The 13,501-nt window shown below is 39.1% G+C and overlaps 1 protein-coding gene across 2 annotated transcripts in view; it reads left to right on the top strand.

The window, feature by feature from the left end:
* The first annotated feature begins 5,827 nt into the window (after positions 1–5,827).
* Positions 5,828–13,501, top strand: part of LOC146582763 (neural-cadherin-like) — a 342,729-nt gene continuing 335,055 nt past the window's right edge. For both annotated transcript variants that reach the window (XM_085287908.1, XM_085287866.1), the window contains exon 1: positions 5,828–7,055. In XM_085287908.1, coding sequence (XP_085144034.1) covers positions 5,918–7,055 — 1,138 coding nt within the window. In that variant the 5' untranslated portion in view covers positions 5,828–5,917. The remainder of the gene's footprint in view (positions 7,056–13,501) is intronic.

Below are 13,501 nucleotides of genomic sequence, written 5' to 3'. Positions count from 1 at the left end.
GAATGATCACTCCTTAGCACATATGATGTCACACTGTATCTGGATGGACTCTTGACATTTTTAAATAGTATCTCAAAGTTATTCCTCAGATACAAAAAAATAAATAAATCGAGCCAAAAACATAACTGATTAATTACTAATTACTTTATTTGCTGAATACATTAATTCACTTTGAATTCACTGGCAAAAGTAGCAAGTTGCTTAGTTATAGTCATTTAACACAAGAAGGAATAATGACAGTCAATTAATTTACTCAGATGAGTTTGCATCTATGATTACAACTACCTGCCAATATCCGGTGTTGAATGCTGTGATCCACAAGTTTGACAAGAGCTGGATTAGAGAGTAAATGTTCTTAATTTAATTGATCCACAGTTTGTGTGAAATGACCTGGAAAATGTGCTTTTATGATCTGAAAACATAAATAAGACAATAAAAATATAAATTGCTGCCATCCTCTGAACTGACTTTGCAAATTCTGACTTCTAACATTTCCTTTGTGGCTCTCAATTGTATGGCGGTTCATTACCCAGAAGTCACAGAAATGTTGACACTCCCTGGTCTAATGTGTGGCAGTCAAATATGCTGTAGTACTCTTACCATCTCATAGCATGTTGGCTAAGAGGCAATTGTTTATTCAACATATATCTCCACTATTTTAAATAATTTTCAACTTTTCTTGATTTGTTTTATTCATTTTTTTAAATTCTGGCTAAGGCAAGAAGGTAGCCTTGAAACTCAGAGAGGTAATCTCAAAAACTTTAGCTATCATCCGACAATAAATGAGCTTTTTCGAAATGTCTCTGCATTCATAAAAGAGGACAGGAAGTCTTGGCCTGGATATCTGCTGCAGCAGTGATCCCTGGAGTAGAGGATAACTCAGTAGATGGTGTCTACACCCTACATGCAAAATTTGTCTTTACTTAATCGAAATACATGTTTTTAACTTAACTTATAAAAGGTTTTAAGTTTTCTTCACTTTACTTACCTGTACTCTTTACCCACATAGACATTCAATTTAATAATTTATTCTTGTTTTTCTCACAAAAAAAGAATTTTTAAGTTCAAACCCTTAATTTTATCATCTTGTGATAATTCTTTCAGTTAAAGCTATGTCATGTTTAGGACTGGATTTTTGTAGCTGTGTAAGAATAGTTGTAGTCCTGTAGTTAAGAAGCTCTTCTCTGGTGTAAGAATATCCAGAGGAGTGCCCAGACACACAAGTTATGCACAAAAACAAAACAGAAGTAACGCACTGAAGCACCAGGGCATCCATACGCGGCGCCATCTTGGACTGCAAGATGTGATGTAGTCTTAATGCTTTTGAAGTATTAGTTAAAAGAAGGTCACCATGAAGGAAACTCTTGAAATGTTTTACTCACAATTAGTGTCCGTGTTGATGTTTGTTTAACTATCAATAAAAATCAGTCTTAGTCTAACAGCCTGGTGAGATATTGTTAATTTCTCTCCTATCTTGTCTTTGTCTCACAAAATGTAAACACCGTGTACAAATACTCCCTTCTTAAACAACAAATTTATAATGAAAATTAATAATAAATGTGTTTTAAATTATTAATGTGTGACTTATCTTCTTTAAATACTGGAAATTCACAATGAACATGTTAAATCATTTACTTAGGTTCTGAGATAGCAACAAAATCAAAAATGTGTTTTGTGTAATTGTATTACCACAATTAATTCACTAACACCTAATGAATATACCTGGATCTGTGAGTTAAAATAGGGAAAAAACACAGGAACGAAATCTGGATTTGTTCAAATAAATGCTGACTCTTACCTCTACTCTTACTTTACTGTTACCTCTTCTACAGTCAGTGACTTTTCATGACAAGTTTCAAGTTTTCTGTCTGATTACAAAAACATGACTTGTGAATCTATGGTGAGTCTTTTCTGATCTGATACCACACAAATACAAACAGATGTCATGATCCTGGTTGTTGTGAGAGCTTTACCGTCCTACATTTTGTAGATACCATAACAAAAACTATGTTCGTTCTATCAGTTACTTCCAGTTAAAGGAATCATTGTAGCAATCAGCATATTGCATCATTAGCATGAAAACAAGCATGAGATATTTTTTTAAAAATACTCGTAACAATAAGGTGTTTGTATTATTTCACTTTTGAAAATGATCATTAATTTTTGACTTCTTAAAAAAATAATAAAGCTTTGTATGTATTTGAACTGTTTTAAACATTTATGTTTTTGGTAGGAAAGAATCAACTTGAAACTGTGTGTTTTTATAAAGTGTCAGGGCAACATAACATGTGCACTAACATTGTTTTAGTTTGTGCTTTTTTACAGATTTGTTAACATGTGAGAAACCGATAATTAAGAACAAAACATTAACAAATATAATCAAATTTCTTTTAAATCGAAATCTTGTATGAAGCATTTCAAGTAAGACATTTTTAAGGTCTCAAGATCGGTGGGTTGCTGTCACCATGATAATGCTGAAGACAAGTAACTGAGGATGACATGTTATCCTTTTTTGCAAATTATTTCTAAAGGGTGCTGTGAATCTTTTTTGAAATGTTATGACTAGTCTGAGTATTGCTCTGCCTGGCAAACCTTCTTCTTAACTGTCCTGAAGTAAAGTGCTACCACAATCACAGCATTTCAGTGCAGCGAATACTTCAAAAGTCCCAGTTTAATAACAAGTTTGTAAACGTGTTGTTTGTCAGATAATTTCAGTGCTCGTCTCTTCAAATGCCCATTGGCTTCCTCACTGGAATATGTGACTTTTCCAGAGACATCATCTGCTGAAAAGCTGTCTGTAATGCTGACAGGCTCAGTATTGCGATATGAATAAGCAAACAGTTACACAGGATGCTTTATACATACTGAGTTTTATTTCAAATCCAATTGATGCACATAGACACAAAGAGATGAGAGGAAGAGATGATTCAGTCTGGTGCTCACTGGGCCATTGTCACTGCCACAGTGGGGAATATTACTCCGTAGTCAGGCTTAACATCTGACCAAATCTATCTCTGTCTGCAGCTCCTCTCTCTCTCCCTCTCTCTCTCTCTCTCTCTCTCTCTTGTTTTTGCTTTGAAAAGGTGTTTCTGAGAAAACGCCTCATGTTACAATCGTATTATTGCATGAGTATATCAGCCCTTATTTTGTGTATTGATATATGTTAAATTGTTATGACAAAGGAGGAATCCATCTTAAACAACCTAATACAGAGCAAAAATAATTCAATATGTGCTGAAGCTCTTGCACATTATTAAAATAAAATACAGGATTTATCAAGTCCAGAATAATACATAAAATAAACATAATGAAACTGCTTTATCAATGAACAGTGGTTAAGTAATGGCCCAATAAGAAATCTGAATTCAACAAGTCTACCTGAGTAATATAATGGTTACTCAGAAAGAAGCTAATACTGCCAGCGCGTCTACTGTGCCTCTTATATAATGGTAGCTGGGGTAGGCTCCAGCCTCCACTGGATATGCAGTTAAAGGAATGAATTGGTGGAGTTGGAAAATCAGAATGTCAAGGTCAAAATGACCTCTCTGCAACGAAAAACAAGTCTGTTTGTTTTTTTAATCCAGCATTTCTGTATGCTGTTATATATATTCTTGAAAACATCCATCCATCCATACCCCGACCACATTTCAGACACACTGCCTTACACTCTCGTTTATTAGCATAGTTAAAACTGATTCGCAAACTGACAAGCTGAAACAGAACAATACAGAAATAAAAGCAACATAATGTAAAACACAAACTATAAAGTAAAATATAATAAAATATGACTAACCTAACACAATTCAAGATTCAGGGTTCATTTCATAAAATAAGAGCAATGAATAAAATTAATAAAATACAGAAATGCTTTAATGTTTAAATGTGATCTGTTCACTGTGAGTTCAGCTCAGTGTGGAAGTCTCTACTGGGGACTGTTTCACCATTTGTGCGCACCTCCTCTGCTCCCCACGGAGATAAAGTGAAGAAGATACAGGTGATGATGATCCTTGAACTGATTACAACTCATTACATTACTTTAAGTGCAATAAAATTTTATTTTAGTTTTCACAAAGGAGCTGTCCAATGTGTCCAGGCACTATGGAATTTAGTTTTATTTTGTTTTTCCATGACTTTTTCTCTGCTCTGACCCACACAGACAACAACTTCTATTTTTGTACTCTGGCGTTTCCTCTCCCGCTTTAATGAAATTCAGCATGTCTCACTTCATTCACCAGGAAAACTTGGTGGATGAGCAAGTGTGGCTGGAGCTGATTGGTGAAGGAAGGACCATATTGCATACTTATGTATAATAATCTGTAAATGAAAATATGATTGTTTTTTCAAATTTATGTATTTTTTGCATCAACATAGATTCATTTGAGGGGCTTGAGTTGTTTGTAGTTGTGTGTTTCATTAGGAGAAAACAATTAATGCAGACAAGGATACAAGCTGTACATTTTTTACACTTATCACAGTTATTTGCTAATTCCTGGGTGTGATTTAGACTTGGCGTGATGATTACATTTAGGTTAAAGTCCTCATTGTTGTCTGTGGTCAGTTATGAATAGATTGGGTGTATATCCTTTAACATTAAAAATGGTTTTATTTAATTCTAGTTATACTGGAAAGGGAATTCACCTTCACATTGATGTTAGATTTTATGCTAAACACCAGCCTGATTGAATTTATGAACACAGTTTTTTTGTGTAAAGCCTTAAACTTGTGTTATCCAAGGACTGCTGATGTGAAACTTTTAAAACTGCACAGGTTGCAGTGTTTTAGTGAGTGGGAGTTCAAACAGCACAAAAGCACACAGAAGACAGGCACTCTGGATGAGATAATGACCGTGCCCTGGATCCATAAACAGCTCAAATCTATTATCAAGAATCTACATGAGTGCTGTCAGTATAGTAGTGAATGATATGTGACCAAGAGACAATATCAGTGAAACCTGGTAAATATAAAGTGAATGTAATATTTGTCAATGTTATATTAAAGTGAACTGTTCTCATTTCGCTGGAAACTTGCCCACAACATTCACAGACCCCTAGGGACTAAACAAAAACACAGTGTGAGATGAACACGCTCAAACGGGCCACTTTACTGTGACACAAAGACAGCTCTTGAGTCTTTCTGAGTCCTTTCCAGAAGCTGTAAGCTTTTCTTTTCTGTTTGCCCCTCTGGAGACGTTTTAAAATGATCGATTTTTACATTATTTTAATCCAGTGGACTGACGTGTTATTGGAAAGAGGAGTGATGGATATGGATGTGCAAGACTGGGCATTGATCACTGGGAGAAGGGAGGTCGGGTCGTTTCCCCGAGGATCCCCCTGACACGCACATACTTGCTCGCTGGTGGAGAGTGTTTATGCGCGTGAGCGCGAGCACGCATTAATTCGATGCGGTGCAGCTTTACCGAGAAGTTCATTTCCTATAAGAAATCTGTTGCCGCCGCATATCATTGTAACAAATGAATTTACCTGGTAGCTTTGGCACTGCATGCGTAAAGCAGCCGGTTTTGTGTTATATCCTCCTGATGACCAAACTCTCATCTGCAGATCTGATGCAAAGAAAATTGATTTTCCTCCCTGTAATAAGTGAGCTCCACTTGGAAAGCAGGTCTCTGTGCGGCTGTGTGCAGTTTGCAGCAAGTGGAGGATTAGGTGTGATGCTCATACGAGATCGCTGAGGATCAGCGCACGCAAGACGAAGTGAGAAAGCGTGCAGAGGTAAGCGCGTACTCGAGCTGTAAGCGTTTTTTTTCCCTGGAACGCGCACAGACAGACAGCGCTGCTGGTGAGACGGCAGACCGAGGAGGGCAGGAGAGAAGAAGGACGCACAGCGCAGACGCGTAGAGACAAAGTTCTCCCACATCGAGTTCAAATATGGTGCCAACAAATATGTGCGCTACAATTTCATGAAAGTTGAAGAGACGCACACATGGATTTATGTGAGGCGCGTTAGTGTCGTGGAGCCAAAGAGATATCCAGTCATGATTTGGGTCGTGGTTTTACCATTTTTTATTTCGTGCGCATTCGGGAACAGGACCGTGGAGCAGGTGCCGTTTTTTCACGGCCATGTATTTGAGAACTCGTCCCCGGGCTGCAGGGTCAACGGACTGAGCGTCCCATTAAAGCGACTCAACTCGCAAAGGCTGTGCGGTGCCGGGGAACCCAGCTCCGCGGCAGCGCATCTCAAACTCCTGGGAGAGGGCAGCGAGAATTTCCGTGTCTTTGCGCACCACAAACGGGGACATATTCTACTGAAGACTTCCAGGGTTCTGGACAGAGAGGAGCGTGCCGAATATGCGCTAGGTCTCGGTTTGTGTTGTGGTCAATGCGCGGGACTCTCCCGGGAAGAGGAAGACATGTCTCCACTAGTGTCTGAGGTGGCGTCCATCAAGGTGGACGTTTTGGACACTAACGACCACCAGCCCACTTTCCCCGGAGACGATGTGAAACTGAGCCTCGATGATGCCACTGCGCTCCGCATGGCGATCTACACGGTCACCGCGCGGGACGATGACAGCGGCAAGAACGCCGAGCTCATCTACTTTGCTCTGCCCAGAAACGGAAGTTTCTACGTGGTGCCCAAAACTGGTGACATCCTCCTTGTCGACTCCATCCTCGGCCTGGGTGAACCTATTAAATTTGAAGTGTTTGCCCGGGACCGGGGGTGGCCACCTCGCACAAGCCAGGGCATAACAGTGGAAATAAATCCACGGCAGTGGCCCGTGGCGCCCTCACTAAATCCCCAACCGGGAAAAGGGAAACCGAAATCGCAAGAGAAAGTACCAGCGAGAAAGTCCAGGTCAGTACTGGAATCAGATAGCCCAGTTTTAATCAACGTGTCCGAGGATGCAGGGATCGGTTCAGTGGTGATGAACCTGAACCCGGTGAGGTTTCAGTCGGCCACGTTTGAGCTGGTTGAGCCCGACGTGGAGAGCTCACCGGTCAGCGTAAGTCGGGACACCGGGGACATAATCATAACCCGGAAACTGGACCGAGAGACTGAGCCTCTAGTGGAGATCACCGTCAGAGTGCAGGATAAAAGAGGTGAGCAAAAGGCGATGTGCACGTGTGTGAGTGAGCAGCCCGGTCTGTGGATGTGTGGCAGTGAGAGTAGGAGAGAGAGAGAGTGAGGCTGCAATTGGACAGGACGGTTTGTGTGCGTTCCTTTTGCTACAAGCAGTGCCAAAATCCTAATTTGGACTGACTCTTACTCTTCTATCTTGTGTTTCTTTTCACAATGTAACTTGGTGTATTTTGTCACTTCGTATTGCATGCGTAAATACGCACGAAGATAGTGTGCATTTGCCCAGAGCTTGTATTCAAGGAAGGAAAAGGAAACTGCGATGGAAATTGCTCGATTTAAGATGATTTTCGTTTTTTGATTTTAGATATTTGGAAAATTACTCTACTGTAGAGTAGTCTATCCGCTCGGACAGGTTTCCTGTTCCTTTGTTGTAGCAAATACTTAACCTTGCAACCTCAGTGTTCAGAAACAGTGAATGGATGTGAGGCCACCTGGAAATGCTAAGGTCGAATGGTGAAATGAGAAAAGTTCTAGCTTGCTGTGGGGAGTCTGACTGTAAGCAATGTCAAAGTGTCATGTGTTTACAATCGAGGTTAAACTGGGTGACATTCATCAGTGCTGATGATGATTCACGTGCTAAGATAAATCAAGGGCTCCATGAATGTGTCGTGTGCCAGCAGCGACATATGCTGGGATGTCAGGGGAGAAGCAAGTCGCGTAACGGCCATCGTACCAACAGGTTAATTATCACCTGCGGACAGAAAAGAGCAGATAGACTGAAAGTTAACAAGCAGCCAGATTCACATTAATAAATGCATATGCAAAGGGATGAAACACAGAACTGAATATTACACTCAGTGCTGTGGACCAGACTTCAGAGTGGAAAAATATTATCATATATTATATATAAAAAAAAGTCTGATACTGAGTTTGCACATCTATCTGTGTGTATTTATCTTTCAGTCTGCCTTCATACATTTACTGGAAACACATTTGTTCCATTAAGACCAGTTAACAGCATTTGAAGAGACCCAATCAATGTGACCTGTTGGTGTTGGTAATGTGAGCTATCCTGATGCAGAAAATAAGCTGAGCCTGCTCCTAGCACACAGCGCTCATTTACACTGCCAGTAACGATCCACAATGCTGGCTATTTGTCAGAACAATTTCCTTTTGAAAACATCAAAACAGACACTCTGGTATCTGTCAATCTAGTATTTTAGTGCTAATTTACAGCTTTACAGCTATATGTGTGTGTGTGTGTGTGTGTGTGTGTGTGTGTGTGTGTGTGTGTGTGTGTGTGTGTGTGTGTGTGTGTGTGTGTGTGTGACGCATGCATAATGCTGTCATGTGTGCATTACAAACAATCATCTTCATGTTTAAATTGCATTGTCTAATGAATGCATATCCATACACATGAGTTGTGTGTATACCTCAGCCTTTCTCTGCAGGCATGAAGCGCAACTGCTACTTGGAAAAATATCAATTCATTGTTAAAACACAGAACAAGCTTCTTTTCATCCAGATTAAGTCAACCAAATGTTGATTAAAAACAAAAGATTAAAATAACAAGCAGGATTTAATCCAACATTCCACAATATTGACAATACTTACCTAATACTAATACTACAGGTCTTCTTCATGCTGCCAAACTACCTCTGACCCTGTGACAGTAACATGGGTTTGCTAGAGGTGTACTGTGGTGTCTGGCACTGGAAATTTGGCATCTGATCCTTTGGGTTCCATCAGTTGAAGAGTGAGGTACTGATTGAGTTAGTTCCAGTGAATCTCACCCTTCCTCAATCTGACTGAGGAAACACTGAGATATTGTTGGCTTCCTTTAGCTGGTCTTGAGCAGTTTTTTTTAGTTACATGGGCCAAGTTCTCCTGTGGGGGAGGCTTTTTCTGTTGGTCAGTGCCACTGGTGAGGCACGAGGAGAGGGTTTGGGCAAGGGGGTAGCAATATTTATGTCCATGGTACCAAAAACGTCACTGTACAATCTTTCATCAGTGCTAGTCCCTCCAGCTGGTGTATGTTCATGCATACACAGGGAGCATTTAGAAATTGCAGAAACAATACACTGCAAACTTCACAGAGTTGTGTTATCAAATGTCTTCACGCAACAATAGCTACAACTCAATAACTAATAATTAAAGAGTTTAACAGTACAGTGCCAGGAAATTTAGCTTAACCACCAGGGGTCTCCACTGGTCCTTGACATGAATTTGATCCCAAGACTTTACAAAAACATTAAAGCTATTTAAGGCATTTAAAAATGATTTCACCAATAAATTTCCCCTCAAATAAAGCAAAAAAGTATTTTCCCAAAAAAGTGATAAATGCTAATCAGCAAGAGACAACTGATATGGGAAAATATGACAACTGAGTCTTTAAGAGTAAAAGTTAAAGTTGAATATTTTCTCTTTAACATTTTGAACAATCCTCGCACATTTGATATTCAGTTCAACAAAAAAGTAAATGTAATGCCATGTAGTAAAACTTAGGTTTCAGATAGATAGACAGGAGTCTTGACATTAACCTTTAGTGCATTGTATATAACGTTTTAAGTTAAAGAGAAATAATCACTTTAACTGTCTGATGAAATTAGTTAGTAGCTGATGTTTCCTCCCCTACAGGCTGTCAAAAGTTAAACTAGTTCCATCTTTCTTGATAGGCAACTAGAAGACGTTATTATTATTTTCACAAATTAGCAGGCATCAAACAGACACATATAGGACACAGTTTGCAAAAAAACCCCTCAAACAACTCTTGTCAAGAATGAATTGGTGGAGGGAGAATGAAACAAAGCAATGTTTTATTTTTCATTTTTATTTAAAAGATGTAAAACTATGTATGAGAGGTGGGGACAGAAGCGTCCCCTGTATTTTTATGAAATGAAAAGTTTATTGCATGGAAACACTTGTGCTGAGATGAAGCCGTCTTCTGTGAAGCAGCCAGAAAAAGTGTAAAATGGCTTAGTGTATTTGAAAGCTAAAGGACATCTAATGTTGATTTTATGTGACCAGATCCTCTGTTAGTTTGGGTAATTGATTCCTGGATGTCCGTTGGGTGCAACTATATTTGAATTTGATTTTGTCTAACAGAATGTAAGTTAAAGCAAATTTTTAGTGAGAGTTGTTGCCTAAATGGATGGGGCTTAAAAAAGCCTAAAAGCTTTTATAAGTTTGACTGAAGAGGAAGAATAGAGGGGCCTTGAAATACATAACCGTGATCTAATTGTTTACTGCTACACGCTAAAAGACAGCAAGTTATCATCTCTGGGTTTAGCAGTTGGGGACGAGGCTGGATCACCTCAGAGTCTCAAGCGCGAGGAACGCATCATCAGTTCGGTTGTTGGTGGCTCGGCTGAAGTCTTTTAATCCGTTTGGAGTGGAGAGTCCTGCTGGAGCCACGACCTCCCTCCATCTGCTCGCATTATCCCTGTAATCCCATCTCATTCTCTCTGTCTGTCTCTCTGTCGCGCACTTCTCTCTCCTCTCTGTGTCTCTTTGCTCTCTTACTTTCTCGTTCTTATTTTCACTCTCACTCCAGGGATTTAGGTTTGAGTGGAGGCTCAGTTTAAGACTGTGAGGGAGAAAGCTCCTAACATGATTCTTCGAGGAACAGACGTGTTTTTTGGGGGAGGGGGAAACCGAAAGCCTTGTGTCAGGATCTGAGATAGCGTTTGAGGTCCGCTTCACAACTGCTGCTGAGCTTCCACAGTGTTAAGTGTGTGTCTGCTTGTGTTACTCGTGTTGTGTGTGTGTAAGCAAACAAATCAGTCCACACAATCACATTGTGAGATTTGTTTTTCTTTTGTGGTGGATGATCATGGAGCTGGCATGCTTAAGATTAGGGTAAATCTCCATGGAATGAATAAAAATCAGTGGCACGTCCTCCTATGTGAAAAAAGCTGTACAAAGGTTTTTTCCTTCAATTGTTTTTACTGGTTTCCTTTCCATGCACAGCTGCTCTTCATTTCAAACAAGATAATACCACTCCCTGCTTTTATTTTCCCAACATAAACCGTGTGTGGGCTTGAGTTTGATATCCCTAGCCCCTCATTTTCACAAGTCGTTTAATACTGTGCCAACCCCTATAAGAGCACCAAGTGAGTAGCCCATTAATTTTCCCCAAAGGGTCTTCCTTCGTCTCTAAAACAGCCAGTATGAGACTGTTCTTTGACTGCAGTGACTTCTGTTGGCACAATGATTAATGAAATGATTAATTTGATTAATTAGTCAAATGATTAATTTGGTTAGTCATGCAGAAGTTCTTTTTCTGTCTTTATAGTTTCTCCTTCCACCACATTTTTCGTGTGCCACGTCTGATTCTCTTCTCCTGCCTGAACTAAACACCAATATCCTTCATAATTTACTTAACTAATGCATCATCAGATTTACATTTATTTGTTTTTGTTCATTGTATTTATTTTTGACTTTTTTTTTAGTGTATTCACATATTTGTTTCATTATATTGCATTTTATCTTGTTGAACTTCATATCATTGTACTTGTTTAGGCTACATCAATCATTACAGAGGGGAACTCTGTAATTATTCTTTACCGGGGGTTGGTCAATGTACTACAAGTTTCAAACTGGCCAACATATGTCTACACATAAATATATTGGCAGCCACTGGCAACATATATATCCACCTAAATAAGCAAAAAGGAAAAAGATATGATCATAAGTCCACATATTTCTTTGTTTTTTTAATAAGGTATCAAAAATGTATGTTTCAGGCCTGATTTTAAAACGAATATTTAACAACACTATGCAGTTTTTTGTACTTGATTGTTGATTTAGCCACCTCCAATGTTGGTGCTATTTATTTGGCCTTTTCAGTCTAGTGCTGGTCCACGTCACTTCCAGTAAGACCTTCATATCGAAGGTTCAAATGAACAATTACCAAATGCAAGCTCAATCTTGGAATAATCTCCAGATCTTTTTCTTTTTCATTCATCAGTTTCACTTGATTTATCTAAGTAAATAGTTAAACAAACATAATCGTTTTCATATGATACAATAAAATAAAAGTATTTTTCATTAGGCAATTTGCACTATTAAGTTACCCATCTAATCTGTGTCAAAGGTTTATTACGATCTTGAACATTTTCAATTTTCTGTAAGTTTGTGGTAGAAATATTACAGAGAGGGAAAATAAACACCAGGAAACAAAACACTTCAAACCAACGTTATTCATGCGGCTTTCATTCCTATGTAGCAAGAACTAGCGCCATTTTGTGCGTAATGTTTTCTAGGGAATTTTGATTCAGTGTGTGTCTGCTTTTGTGTGTTCATCTGTGCGTGCAGACTGTGCGTGCATGCATGGGATTTTAGTTAATGAAGAGAAACAGCTGGCTCTAATCAAGAGAACTCCAGATTTCTGCCACTCTCCACTAAGCCAAAGACACACAGATAGACATAAATGAAGATATATGAGCAAAAAGTGTGTCAACACAAAGGCTAAAATAAACTGCATTTTTAGGCTATTTGGTCATGAAAGTACATGCAGAACGCATCTCAAAAACAAACACACACGCGCACACACACACACACACTGTACATTCCTCACAATATCCAACATTGTGATTATTGTGCATTCTGGGTTGCCAGAATAACATTCCAGACAGATGGCAATAAGGGAAGCCTGTTAGCTGCATATGTTACTCATCTTTTGTTTATTGAGATGAAACAGTCTGCATCCATTTGTTCCTTCGAAGAGCATAAATAGCACACACTTGGTCTTCTGCGCACACATGTGTGCGTGGACCATAAGTATGCATGGATGGTTAGCTGACTTAGCCCTCACAAACCCGATGTGACGACACAGGTTTTTTTGCCTTATTTAATTGCATTTTGTTTTCTTACATAAATATAAAAAACCCACAGGGATGCACAGTCAGCCCAAAAAGCTCAACTTATCATCCAGAGAGACTGTGGTTTCATCAAGGAGTTACACCATTGCTAAACAGCATCACAGAAGAGACTTTGACAAACTTTGGCTGCTTGGCTTCTTTACCCAATTACTCTCTTCAGCACTGAGGAAGTCCTGTTTTTGTGCCTATAATGTATACAGTTCATTAAGAAACATCAAGATGTAAAAGTTTACAACATGCTATCAGAGCAAAGCATCCAAAGCCTGAATTGTTCTTATTTGCTGCATCACAGGGTCTTGTTTTCTGTGACTGCGATGTCTGGTGCAAAGAAAAACACATAATTTGAGTCAACTTGAGTTTCCTTATCTCACATTTAGATTTTGCAGGTCTTTTACTGTCACCGAGGTTTGTCAGCTGCAGTTGCTAGTAATCTCAGATGCTGTCAAACGTGCTATACAAGCCATAATTTTTTCACAAGCGCAGTTCCCAGGTTAAATAGACAAACTGTAATAAAATAATAGGAAAATAATTTTCTGGTTAAGGTTTACATGGTCAGTCTGCTTAATCCACGTTAAAGATGTTAT

This window comes from Mchenga conophoros, linkage group LG1 (assembly GCF_057382185.1).
Source record: "Mchenga conophoros isolate Kocher_MC1m ecotype Shallow Benthic linkage group LG1, M_conophoros_male_GT1.1, whole genome shotgun sequence".
NCBI classification, from domain to species: Eukaryota; Metazoa; Chordata; class Actinopteri; order Cichliformes; family Cichlidae; genus Mchenga; species Mchenga conophoros.
The sequence above is the reverse complement of the archived record's forward strand: the minus strand, read 5'-3'. Positions and strand labels throughout refer to the sequence as shown.